Source organism: Nannospalax galili, unplaced genomic scaffold, assembly GCF_000622305.1.
Source record: "Nannospalax galili isolate Female #2095 unplaced genomic scaffold, S.galili_v1.0 scaffold137, whole genome shotgun sequence".
Lineage (NCBI taxonomy): Eukaryota > Metazoa > Chordata > Mammalia > Rodentia > Spalacidae > Nannospalax > Nannospalax galili.
Window position 1 is genome coordinate 2,649,610 of NW_008340203.1, and position 13,053 is coordinate 2,662,662.

The 13,053-nt window shown below is 46.0% G+C and overlaps 2 protein-coding genes and 1 non-coding gene across 3 annotated transcripts in view; all 3 read left to right on the forward strand.

Annotated features, from left to right (window-relative positions):
• The first annotated feature begins 1,214 nt into the window (after positions 1 to 1,214).
• Rpl27 (ribosomal protein L27) lies at positions 1,215 to 4,925 on the forward strand. The gene is made up of 5 exons (XM_008835351.3): positions 1,215 to 1,344; positions 1,605 to 1,687; positions 2,546 to 2,715; positions 4,622 to 4,732; positions 4,839 to 4,925. Exons 2-5 carry the CDS (start codon positions 1,607 to 1,609, stop codon positions 4,885 to 4,887), a joined length of 411 nt encoding a protein of 136 aa, XP_008833573.1. The 5' UTR covers positions 1,215 to 1,344; positions 1,605 to 1,606; the 3' UTR covers positions 4,888 to 4,925.
• A 1,214-nt stretch (positions 4,926 to 6,139) lies between these two features.
• LOC115070712 lies at positions 6,140 to 6,276 on the forward strand. Its single transcript, XR_003849860.1, has one exon. It is a non-coding gene; the product is annotated as a small nucleolar RNA SNORA2/SNORA34 family (small nucleolar RNA).
• Positions 6,277 to 9,970: 3,694 nt separating this feature from the next.
• Positions 9,971 to 13,053, forward strand: part of Ifi35 (interferon induced protein 35) — a 16,208-nt gene continuing 13,125 nt past the window's right edge. Inside the window, exon 1 of the mRNA XM_008835353.3 lies at positions 9,971 to 10,144. Coding sequence (XP_008833575.1) covers positions 10,124 to 10,144 — 21 coding nt within the window. The 5' untranslated portion in view covers positions 9,971 to 10,123. The remainder of the gene's footprint in view (positions 10,145 to 13,053) is intronic.

A 13,053-nucleotide genomic window follows, 5' to 3' on the forward strand; every position in this document is an offset into this window, starting at 1 on the left:
CTAGCATTCCAGACTGTTAGCTGCCATGTGGGTGATGGAAACCAAACCCTGGTCCTCTAGAAGAGCAGCCACTGCTCTTAATCGTTAAGCCACCTCTCCAGCCCCATAAATAGGCCTGTAATCCCAGTATGCTGGAGGCTGAGGCAGGAGGATTAAAAGTTTGAGGCTATGTCTCAAATTTTTTTATCCATTTTTCCAAAGCATTAAACTACAACATAGCAAATTTTTGTTCGTTTGGGGTTTTTTTGGTCTTTTTTGAGACAAGGTCTCCCTGTAGCCCCAGCTGTCCTAGAACTCACTATGTAGACCAGGCTGGCCTTGAACTCACTGAGATCCACCTGTCTATGCCTCCCAAGTGCTGGGATTAAAGGCGTGCGCCACCAAGCCCAGCCAATTTTTTTTTTGAAACAGGGTCTCCCTGTAGCACCAGCTGGCCTGGAACTAAGATGGGCCTGCCTCTGCCTTCTGAGCGCCAAGCTTAAAGGCCTGTGCCACCACACTCAGCTACAACAGCAATTTAACACACAATATAAATTGATATATGCAACCAGTTACCCCCAAAATCACTTTTTTGTTTTGTTTTGTTTGAGACAGGATCTCACTGGTCTGGAACTCACTATATAAACCAGGCTAGCCTCTATCTCACAGAGATCTGCCTACCTCTGCCTCCTGACTGCTTGGATTAAAGGCATGCCCACCACATCAGGCCCCAAAATGACTTTCACTCACAAAATGAATGACAAAGATTCACTCTGCACCTTTTTTTTTTTTTTTTTTTTTTTTTTTTTTTTTTTTTTTAGTTTTTTTTTTTTTTTTTTTTTGGTATTTTTGAGACAGGGTCTCCCTGTAGCCCCAGCTAGCCTGGAACTCACTATGTAGACCAGTCTGCTCTCGAACTCACAGAGATCCGCCTGCCTCTGTCTCCCACGCCCGGCCAACCTTTGGTTATTGTTTAGACACAACGCTAATCTGTAACCCAGGCCCGCCCGGAACTCGCAATCCGGATCACTGGCTCCCCGTGTCTTCCAAGGCAAAACAGTAAATTTGAGACTGTCTCCCTCCTAGCGGCAGAGGCGGGAACTAAAGGAGGCAGGGGCGGACGCACGCCCTCTGGAGCCCTCCTTCCAGCCCCGAGCCTGCACGCCTCGCTGACATTTGATTCTATGGAGCTGCCAGACCCCACCGCATGAGCTTCTTCCGCCCGCAACTCAGACTGACCGCCAACCCGAGCAGCGTGGCGGGCCTAGGAGGCAGGACCGGAAGTGAGGTCACTGATCAGCAGGGTGAAAGGTTAGCGGAAGTGCCCTTCCTTCTTTTCTGCTGGGCGCCTGCTGGTTGCTGCCGGTGAGTGGAGGCCTGGGGAGGGTCTTGTAATCCGCCGCCATCGTGGCTGTGGGGGTCGCGTTGCCGGGTCCATTCGGTCTCGAGGCCTCAGGCGGCTTCGCGGCGGGTCGTATCCGGCGAGCAGACTCTACGGGCAGCGAGGCCTAGTATGCCGCGAGCCGTCTGAAGTTCCGGCCTTTCTGGGCTCGCACACAGAAGTCGGGTCGGGAGACTTAACGCTTTATGGCTCTCCGAGCAGCCCCTGTCTTTGTTTTCTGCAGAAATGGGGAAGTTCATGAAACCCGGGAAGGTGGTGCTGGTCTTAGCTGGACGCTACTCCGGACGCAAAGCCGTCATCGTGAAGGTACTCGCTGCACAGGGCTCTTAGCTAGTAGCCACCTGGGGTGGCAAATGGGGGTCTGGAAAGAGGAAGATAAAAAGTAAAAACAAATGTGAGTTGAATTGGAACCCTAACAACATGATATCCATCAAAGTGGCCTAAACATTAAGACTATCAGCTAGCATGCGTTGAACGTCTTACAGGTGTCCGGCGTAATTTTTGGGGTACCTGGAAGAGGTGTCGAGTAATTTGCTTGAGGTTAAAGCAGTAGGTGCTGCAGGTGGATTCTGTAGGAACGAAAATGCTTTCTCTTGAGGCATGTTTTAGCCCTTTGCTGCTTTCCCAGGTTTTGTAGCCTCTGTGCCTCTGGACCGGTTCCCCACTGGCGGGCTTCTGTTTCCCCTTCTCCCTTACCTGAGGTTGGTCTGGAGAACTAGGCTGCCACCTTGGCAGTCTTGTCTCTATAATCTTCTGGTTCTTACAACAGGATTCCCCCTGTAGCCTGAAACTTAGCCTGTAGACTAGGCTGGCCTTGATCTGCCTCTGCCTCCCTAGTGCTGGGATTAAAGGCTGTATCATCATGCCCAGCTTTGCCTGTAATCTTTGTTATCCATGTTATGGAAGAAGTTAATAAATTGATGTTTTAAGAACCAGTGCTTGGCACATAGCATCATTCTAAATGCTTAAATCTCTTGCTGCTCGAAAGCCTTTGCAGATAGGCTTCTGGTTGAGACTAAACACTGTCGTATTAACTCTTTAGCTTAGCATTAAGCAATTGAATATAACTCACTTTACAGTAATCAGTCTAGCAGGTTGTTTGATTGATTGATTGCCCTATGTCTAGTATAGGGCCTAATACTCGCATTATTTTTGCTCATTTAGAACATTGATGATGGCACCTCAGACCGCCCTTATAGCCATGCTCTGGTGGCTGGAATTGACCGCTATCCCCGGAAAGTGACAGCTGCCATGGGCAAGAAGAAGATCGCCAAGAGGTCAAAGATCAAGTCTTTTGTTAAAGTTTATAACTACAATCACCTCATGCCCACCAGGTGAGCCTTTGTAGAATGAAAAGTATGAATTTTTATGTCCTCTCCTGGACATAAAAACAACCTTATAACCATTGCAGTATCAGAAGGAGACCATTCTCTTCCCCTTCCCCCCTTCTCTCTCACTGTGGCTCCTGGTGACTTACCTCTGTTGAATGCTGGGATCACAGCATGTACAGCTATGTACTGTCTTCCCTCTCGGTACTGGGGGTAATAGGGGGTTTAGGCGTGTTTTTCCCTCTTTTTGGAGTTTGGGTCCTGTCCTTATGTCCACTAAACTAAAGCCTCAGCCCTCTCCTATCTGTGTTTTGGGTTTTCTTGTTTGCTTGCTTGTTTTGTTTAATTTATGACTGCTTTGCCTGCATGTATGTAAGTGCACCCATTCATGCACTGCCCATGGAGGTCAGAAGAGGACATCAAATCCCCTGGAGTTAGAAATGGTTATTAGCTGCCATGTGGGTGCTGGCAACTGAACCCCAGTCCTCTGCAGGAATAGCCAGTGCTCTTAACAGTGCTCTTAAGCCTTGTTTGTGGTTTTATTTTTCAGCAAAATGCTGCCTTAAATCTCAGCATTTGGGAGGCAGAGGCAGGTGTGTCTATGAGTTAGGTAGGACCCATCAGGGATACATAGTGAGAACCTGTCTCTAAAAAAAAGATGGGAGCCATTAAGATAGCTCAGTGGATAAAGACAGTTGCCACCCAAGCCCTGTAACCTGAGTTTGATTCCCAGAACCCAGGTAAAGGTGGAAGGAGAGAACCAGTTCCACAAAGTTGTCCTCTGACTTCCACAAGTGTGCTGTGCTGTGGTATGTCCTCAAGCACAAGTTATACACACGTATTTTTGTGTCCTGCAGGGTCAGAAGAGGGCATCGGATTCCCCTGGAACTAAGAGTTAAAGATAGTTGTTAGCCACCATGTGGGTGCTGGAAATCAAACCTAGGTCCACTGCAAGAACAGCCAGTGCTCTTAACTGTTGAGCCATCTCTCCAGCCCCCACAGTTTTTGTTTATTATTGTGTGATCTGTAAGTAGATTTCAGGTGTCAGGTCTCACCCTGTATAGAGATTAGGCTTGGGTTGCCAAGTTTGCACAGCAACTACTTTTACCACTGAGACATCTCACTGGCCCTTTAGGTTTCTAAAAATGTTGAATGAGAGGTAAGTTTTCTTCCCATTGCTTTCATTGAGCTGCTAGGCTTCTTAGGGCATGGTCTTTTCACAGTCTTCACACCTACTGTCTGGTACAAGGGTTATAAAGGAAGTACAAGAATTGAGGGAGGGGACTGGAAAGATGGCTCAATGGTTCAAATCACTTGCTGTTCTTGCAGAGGACCCAGATTTGATTCCCAGCACTCACATGGCATCTAATAACCATCTTAACGCCAGTTCCAGATAGGTTCTTTCTAGGTAGTTGAGCTCAGGCTAGTAGTGAAAGATCGGGAGTGCCGAAGTTACAGGTATAAACCCCCAGGCTGAACATTTACTCATGATTTGTTAGCCTGAAATCCAGAGCCTGGTTCAAGCCTCAGCAGCACAAAACTAAAAGTTGGCAGTGTGATTGAGGGTGCTAACTGCCTTTCTTCTGTCCTATCATAAAGAGACCTCATTGGCAGAAATTGAGAGCTTAATAAAGCCCAAATGTAAAGGTAGCTGGCTGTTGTATTGAAAGTAGTGTAGTGTGGTGAATTTTAGCCCACAAAATGGGACTTGTGATAAACAGAACAAAATGTGAAATTTCCCAGTGTTTGAGACCATGTAAATGAATTTGAATGGAGGTATCCAAGGAACAGCAGGATGACTGAAGTGTATAGCCTGAGTGGTCCAGTGGTCAGATCCTGACCACCCCCCAGTGTCCCAGAGGATTGGCTGAGTGTTGTCCCTAGCTAATCCTAGTCTCCATCGTTGCCCCAGGTATTCTGTGGACATCCCCTTGGACAAAACTGTGGTCAACAAGGATGTCTTTAGAGACCCAGCTCTGAAACGCAAGGCTAGACGTGAGGCCAAGGTCAAGTTTGAGGAGAGGTAAGTAGGTTTTGTGTGTGGATTGTAGTTGTACTGTTCTCAGGAAAGAATTTTGTTTTCCTGTTCCTTTTTTTCATAGGTATGTTTGTTCTTTTTTCCTTTCTAGATACAAGACGGGCAAGAACAAGTGGTTCTTCCAGAAGCTTCGATTTTAGTTTAATTTTGTTTCCATCATTAAAAATAAGAACAGAAAGCTTGTCTGTCTGCTGCATGTATGTCAAAACAGAAGACCATAGGATAAAGTATGATAGGTGGTAGGAGAGGGCTTGTCGGGAAGTAGAACACAAGTGTGCTTTTGTGAAACTTCTCATCTCCTAGTTGGGCTGCCCTCCATGGAAAAAGTAGGGTTTTCTTCTGTTATTTGAGACAGGGTCTCACTATGTAGCCCTAGCCCTGACTGGCCTAGAATTCACTATGTAGGCTATTCTGCCTCCAGAGCACTGGGATTAAGGGTGTGTACTACCACACCTGGTTGATCTACTGAACTTCTACATAAAAGAGCTGCCCCTGACATTTTCAGTAAGGTGCAGAACTGACTTCTGACTGGTACTTTCCAGGAAGGCCTGATATACTAGACTGAAGGAGACAAAGCAATTAAGGAAGTTCAACCAGACTTGGAGGTGCACACCTTTGTGAGCGACCAGACATGGTTGCTAGGAATTTAACTCAGGTCCTCTTAATCTTATGTTTTGTTTGTTTGTTTGTTTTGGTCTTTTTGAGGCAGGGTCTTCCTGTAGCCCCAGCTGGCCTGGAACTCAGAGATCCACCTGCCTCTTGTCTCCCAAGTGGGATTAAAGGCGTGAACCACCATGCCTGGCACGGAGGTCAGAGAGGGCATCAGATTCCCATCCTCTTTTATGTGTATGAGTGTTATGCTGCATGTAAGTGTACCATATCATGTAATGCTCTCGGAGGTCAGAAGAGGGCCTCGGATCCCCAGGAGTTACAGATGGTTGTTAGTCGTCATGTGGCTCCTGGGATTCGAACCTGGGTCTTCTGCAAGAGCAGCCAGTGCTGAGCCATCTCTCCAGCCCCAAAGTCTTTATTTTGAGACAGGTCACATTGTAGCCCTGACTGGCCTCAAACTCAAAGAGATTCATGCCTGTCTCTGCCTCCTGTGTGATTTAAAGGTATTCACCAGGTCTGGCTTAAAAGTACTTAATTTTTTCGAGACAGGCTCTTCCTCTACCCCAGCGGGAACTCACTATGTAGAGTTCTGCCCGAGTGCTAAGGGTAAAGGTGTTTACCACCTGCCTAGTCCTAAAAGTCTTTTTAAAAATTAAAGAGAAAGTAAGCGCACACTTAATGGGTAACACACACTTTTAATCCCAGCACTGTGGCAGAGGCAGGCTGAGCTCTGAGTCAGAGGCTACACAGTGAGACCCTGTCTCAAAAACCAAACCAAAATTGGCCCTTAATCAAGGCCAACAGTTTGTTGAAGCTGTTGGTTTCAAGCAGGTGCCTAAAGAAATGTCTTTCTATGGTCTGTTGGCCATTTCAGAAATTTGGAAATGTAATGGTCAATTCAGTAAAAAGAAACATGGGGGAAGAAATTGCCTGGCTTGGTGGCGCACCCAGGAGCGCACCTCCAGCACTCAGGAGGTAGAGGCAGGTGGATCTCTGAGTTCAAGGACAGCCTGGTCTACATAGTGAATTGCAGGCCAGCTGGGGCTACAAGGAGACCCTGTCTCAAAAAGACACCCCCCCCAAGAAAATAAATAAGCTAATGTGTAATTGATATACTGATTGAAGAAAAATGTCAAGAGTAGGGAGTGTTTCTGAAATGAGAAACAAGGTGCCCAGACAGTACCAGTCCCACAGCACAGTCCTCTGCCGGTCAAAGCTAATGTGTGAGGTGGGGCTGAAAAGGAAGAAATAAGGTTGACACTGTTACAAATAATGTTTGTAGAAATCCCAAAAGAATAAGCATCCTGTGAGGTTGTAAATGAATTTAACAAGGTGGATGAATACACAGTTAATACAAAGAAAATTCCGGGAAAAAATTCTCATCTCCTGAAGGGGGGGGAATATTGTCTCTATAAACAGTTGGGGCTTTATCCATTGAAGGCTGCAACTAGAAGGTAGCCTGGATAACTTGTTAAATCACACTTCTACAGAACCCAGCTCCCAAAATGACTTAGTAAGTCAGAGTTTGCATTCTAGCAAGTTTTGAAACTTGAGTGCTGTTATTTAATCTGGAGACCCCCCACTGAGAACTGATGAAATTAGAGGCCAAGCATACTTGAGCCTAAAGCAGCTGTGAAGTGGAATTCAAAGGGCTTGGGCACTAGATTGTTGTGCAGGAAAAAATTGGCCCTACAGTCGACCTTTTTACTCTACTGGTTACTTAACTGTTGGTTTTCTCTGTTATACATACTTTGGATTGAATGTTATTGGTAGGTTATTAGGCTTCTGTTGGGTAGCTTGTAGCAAGTTCTTTCTACTCTACCTTGATGTCCAAGTTCAAGAACATTTCAACTGGATTTTTGTGTACTTAAGAAGTTTCTAAATCCATGCCTCAATTTTTCAAGTGTGAAATAGGAAATAACAAGTTGTACCTAGTGGTACAAACTGTAATCTCAGCTACTTGGGAGGGTTTCAGTTCTACCTGTGTTAGACTAGTCCATCTTGTGTAACTTGAAGAGTTTCTCGGGCTGGGAGATGGCTCAGTGGTTAAGAACAGTGAATGTTCTTTCAGAAGACTTGGGTTTGGACCCCAGCACCCACATGGCAGCTAACAACTGTCCATGATTCCAGTTCCAGGGGATCCGACACCCTCATCCCTCTTCTGGCCTCGGGCATTATACAACACGGGTGCAGGCAATACATACACATATTAAAAAGTTGCAATACATAGTAGAATACTTGCCTTTTGTCTCAAAGAAAAAAAAAATTACACTCTAGCAGAGGACCACAGTTTACTAGTTTGGTGTGGCTCCAAGAGATCCATCACTGGCACTGCACTCAGGTACATAAACACATAATTAAAAAATAAGAGCTCAGTGGGTAAAAGGTTCTTACTGCCAACCCTAACCACCCGAGTTCAGTCCTGGGGACCCACATGATGTCCCCTGACTTCCACACATGGAACAAAAGCCAGGAATGGTGGTGCATGCCTTTGATCCTAGCATTTGGGAGGCAGGAGGTAGGTGGATCTCTTGAGTTCGGGGCCAACCTGGTCTACGTAGTGTGTTCAGGACAGCTGGGGCTATAGGGTGAGCCTGTCTCAAAAGGACATAACAGAGTCCTAGGCTAGTCACAGCTACACAGTGAGACCCTGTCTCAAAAATAAAATGTAATTTAGGGGCAAGAGAGATGACTGGCCACTCTGCAGAGGACCCAGGTTTTGTTCCCAGCACCCATATCGCTGCAAACAACTGTTCAACCATAATTTCAGTTCCAGGGGATCTAACATCCTCTTCAGGTCTCTACAGGCATTGCATGCACATGGTGCACTGGCATACCTGCAGGCAATACACTCATAAGATAAAAATTTAGCTCTTCCGGGCATGGTGTTTGCAGGCACTCAGAATGGTCCAGCGTTTGACATACTGCCGTAGGTGTTCCTACAACACAGCCTCTAACAAAACTAGGCTGTCTTGAACCCCTGGTAACAGGATTGTTTACCTTTATACCAAGAAGGTTGGGAAGCCACCAAAATCTGCATGTGCCCTGGCAGACTTTAAAGGGGTTCATGCTATGAGGCCTAAAGTCCTCATGAGATTGTCCAAAACAAACATGTCAGCAGGGCCTATGGTGGTTCTATGTGTAAATGTGTTCATGACAGGATCAAGCGTGCTTTCCTTATTGAGCAGAAAATGGTGAAAGTGTTGAAGGCACAAACAACAGAGTCATAAAGGGAAACAACCATGAGGCTTTTCTAAGTAATAAAAACCACAGCTTCTTGTATGGTTAAAAAATAAAAAATAGGCTGGGCATGGTGGGGTACACCTGTAGTCCCAGTACTTGGGAGGCAGAGGCAGGCGGATCTCTGCATTCAAGGCCAGCCTGGTCTACGTAGTGAGTTCCAGGACAGCTGGGGCTACAGGCAGACCCTGCTTCAAAAAGACAATAAATAAATAAAAATGTAAACCGGGCATGGTGACACAGGCCTTTAACCCCAGCATTTGGAAGGCAGAGGCAGGCAGACAGATCTCTGAGTTCAAGGCCAGTCTGGTCTACAAAGCCAGTACCAGGCCAGCTTGGGGCTATAGGGAGTCCCTGTCTCAAAAAGACAAAAATTAAAATGGCTCAGCAGTTAAGAACACTGGCTGTTCTTGCAAAAGACCCAGGTTCGAATCCCAGCATCCATATGGCACCTAACAACTGTAACTCCAGTTCCAGGGGATCTGATGGCCTCTTCTGTCCTCTGAGGGCATTGTATTACACTGGTACACTTACCTACATGCAGGCAATACACGCATACACATTAAATAGGAGCTGGAGAGATGGCTCAGTGGTTAAGAGCATTGCTCTTGCAGAGAACCCAGGTTCGATTCCCAGCACCCACATAGCAGCTACCAACCATCCTTAACTCTAGTTCCAGGAGAATCCAAAGCCCTCTTCTGACCTCTGAACACACGACGGGTGCGCTCACATACATGCAGGTGATACACTCATACAATAAAAATAAAATATTTAAAAAATAAAATTAAAAAAATTTTTGAAATGTAGTTTATGAAATAAAATCTTGGAAGAAAGAAATAATTGGGTATGGCAATACAAAAAAAAAAAATAAAAGGAAGGAAGAGCAAAGGAATGAACTGGGTGTGGTGACACACATCTTTGATCCTGGCATTTAGGAGCAGAGCCATGTAGCCCCAACTGTCTGGGAACTCATTGGGATCCACCTGCCTCTGCCTCCTCAGTGCTAGGATTAAAGGTGTGCGCCACCATGCCCAGCCCAGGCAGATCTCTTTAAATTTGAGGCCTGCTTTGTCTACAGAGAGAGTTCCAGGCCACAGCCAGTGCTACAAAATAGGACCCTGTCTCAAATCAAATAAAAATGAAGGAAGAAAGAAAAGAGAGAAAAGGAAAAGACTCCTACCGGTTGGTTCATGCTGAAGTTGACTACTGGGGAAGGTTGGAAAGTTGGTTGGGGCCACCATTCCCTCGATTGCTTGTGAGGTGGCTAACCTCAGGCCTTATTACTTTGAAGACTTTGGAAGGCTCAGCCCAGGGGTGGGGCTGTGAGCATGTGAACTCCAGAGGCGGGATTTCACAGAAATGAAAGTGGAAGCAGAGAGCCTTCATGCAGTGTTCAAAAGTTTGTTTCTGACTCTGTTGGAGTTTAAGGAGACCAAAGCCCCTCATAGGAGTTTAGTCCTGGTGGATTCTGACACTTTGTGCCGTACTTGAAGCCTCAGCTTTTGCCAGCCAGGCCTGAGAGCCATGTCCGAGTCCCTGGATGCTGTAAGTAAGGGAGCAGGGGAAGATGTGTCGAAGGGTGGGTGTGTGTCACTGATGGTGATGGTCTTGATTGAGGCCTGCTGTGGGCTGGGAGTCTGCTCAGCTCAGATCTGCTGAAGGGCTGGAGAGACGCTGAGAACTGGGGTTGCCCTCCCCCTGTGGCTGCTCCTTTACCTACTGCCTCAAAGACAAGCATTTTCTCACAATCTGCCTGGCAGGAGCCTGATAATTTTTTGTGTGACTGTGCGGAGTTTTGTTGTTGTTACTGTTTTTATGAGTCTCCCTGTAGCCACAGCTGGCCTGAAGCTTGCTGTGTAGACCAGACTGGCTTCAGTCTTACAGAGATCTGCCTGCCTCTGCCTCTGAGTGCTGAGACTAAAGGCCCAGCCTTTTTTTTTCTTTTTTTAAAAATATTATTTTTATTTTATGTGTATGCGTGTATTGCCTGCATATATGTGAGTGCACCCATGTCGTGCAATGCCCACAGAGGTCTGAAGAGGTGGTCAAATACCCTGGAACTGGAGTTATGGACAGTTAGCTGCCATGTGGGTGCTGGGCATGTGGATGCTACAAACCAAACCTGGGTCCTCTGTGAGGGCAGCCAGTGCTCTAACCACTGAGCCATCTCTCCAGCCCCACAAGATTTTTTTACATAGTAGCTGTCATCGTGTGCTCTCTGAAATCCACTGCCTGGCCCTGGGAAGCTGGATTTAGGTCCCCAGAACCCATATCAGTGCTGGGTGAACCTGAGAGCAAGCTGTACTAACAGCTTTCAGGAGCAGAGGTAGGTGTGGGGGCTAGGCAGACTAGCTATATCAGCAAGTGCTGGGTTCTAATGAGACTGTCTCAGAGGGTAAGGTGGAGAGCTATCAAGGAAGACTCCAGTGGCACCACAGGTGTCCACACAGACACACGCACACACACACGCAAAATATATATAAGAAGATTCGGAGCTGGAGAGATAGGTCAGTGGTTTAGAGCACTGGCTGTTCTTCCAGGGGACCCAGGTTTGGTTTCCAGTACCCACATGGTGGCTCACAACTATCCATAACTCCAGTTCCAGAGGATCTGATGCCCTCTTTTGACTTCTGTGGGCATTGCACAACACAGGCGCTCTTACACACATGCAGGCAGTACACAAATACACATGAAATAGTGAGTTTTCTTTTTTTGGTCTTTTTGAGACAGGGTTTCCTTGTAACTTATTATGCAGACCCAGGCTGGCCTTGAACTCACAGAGATCCGCCTGCCTCTGCCTCCCAAGTGCTGGGATTAAAAGCATGCATCACCACACCCGGCTCGTAGGCCTGAGTATATAACACACATTAGCAACAATGCAACACTTTTCCAATATTTTTCCACCCAGCTGGTTGAATACACAGATGTAGAACTTGTGAATACAGAGGGCCAAATGTATACATACCTGGTATTTCTAGTAGCAAAAAATAAAGCCCAGCAGCACGTAGGCCGTATTCTCGATACTGTACACTGGCATTTTTCTTATGGACTAATTGGACAAAGTGATAGAATAAAGCCACTAGTGTACTATGGGAAATATTATTCTCAATGAAGAAGGTCCAAATGCTCTGGAAGGAGAGGGTAAATCACATAAGCCAATAATTAGAGGAATGGAAAAAGCTTACTTGATTTTCCTAAGTACCTAGTACCTTTCAAAAAAGAGTAATAAAGACTGAATTTAGCTCAGTGCACGCCTAGCATGCATACCACCTTGTGTTTGATCCCTAGTAATGTGTGTGGTTTCCGTATTATGTACGTACACACACACACACACACACACACACACACAAAGAATGCCTGTCTGGGGGAAATATGGGCTGGGGATATTATTCAGTTGTAGAGTGCCTGCCTAGCATGTGTTATGAGGCTCTGAGTTTAATATGCAGTACTGAACAACAACAACAAAAATAAGAGCCAGGCATGGTGGCGAATGCCTTTAATCCCAGCACTGGGGAAGCAGAGTCAGGTGGATCTTTGTGAGTTCAAGGCCAGCCTTGTCTATGTAGTGAATTCCAGGCCAATGGAGCTGAGGCTACGGGAGACCCTGTCTCAAAAAAGACAAAAAAAAAAAGAATAAATAAATAATAGGACCAGCAAGATAGCTCAGCAGATAGAGGTACTTGCTGCACAAGCCTGATGACCTGAGTCTGATCCCTGAGAGCCATGTGAAAGTAGGAGAGAATCAGCTCCACAAAGTTGTCCTCAGATCCTCACACTAGTACCATACCACATGCATGCTGTCACACACATCTTACACACGTGCACACATAATACACATGTGCACATACTAAAAAAAGAATTTCCTGTGAGAAATAAACTATGGGAATTACAGAGTTTGTAAGTTTGAGGCAAATAAAAAGAACTGTACAAACTGAACGTGATGATCCACCTGTAATCTCAGTACTCAGGAGACAGAGGCAGGAAGATTGCTGTAAGTTATGGTCCGACCTGGTCTACATAGGGGAGTGCCAGGCTAGCTAAGGCTACATAGCAAAAAGGAAAGAAAGAAAAACCATAAAGTAATTATATGGATTAGACTAGATGATCATAAATTAATACAGTAAAAACTCACTGCCTAGCATAGCACATACTGAGGGTTCATATGTATTTATTGTTAATAACAGCATAGATGGGTGATGGATATAGTTCATTATAGAGTGCTTGCCTAGTACTAGGCTCTGGGCTTAATCGCCAGCACTGGGGAAAAAAAGTACTATTGCCAACCTTTTAAGAACCACAGTCTTGAGCTGAGCACGGGGGCACACATCTTTAGTCCCAGCACTCAAGAGAGAGAGGCAGGCAGATCTTTGTGAGTTCAAGGCCAGCCTGGTCTACATAGCAAGTTCCAGGACAGCTGGGGCTACAGGGAGACCCTGTCTCAAAAAAGACCAAAT

What these genes read in the sequence shown, in the direction of transcription:
- Rpl27 (XM_008835351.3), top strand. Translation starts at nt 1,607, where the DNA reads ATGGGGAAGTTCATGAAACCCGGGAAGGTGGTGCTGGTCTTAGCTGGA. An exon ending in AATCACCTCATGCCCACCAG is followed by an intron (nt 2,716 to 4,621) that starts GTGAGCCTTTGT and finishes TCGTTGCCCCAG; the next exon opens with GTATTCTGTGGACATCCCCT. An exon ending in AAGGTCAAGTTTGAGGAGAG is followed by an intron (nt 4,733 to 4,838) that starts GTAAGTAGGTTT and finishes TTTCCTTTCTAG; the next exon opens with ATACAAGACGGGCAAGAACA.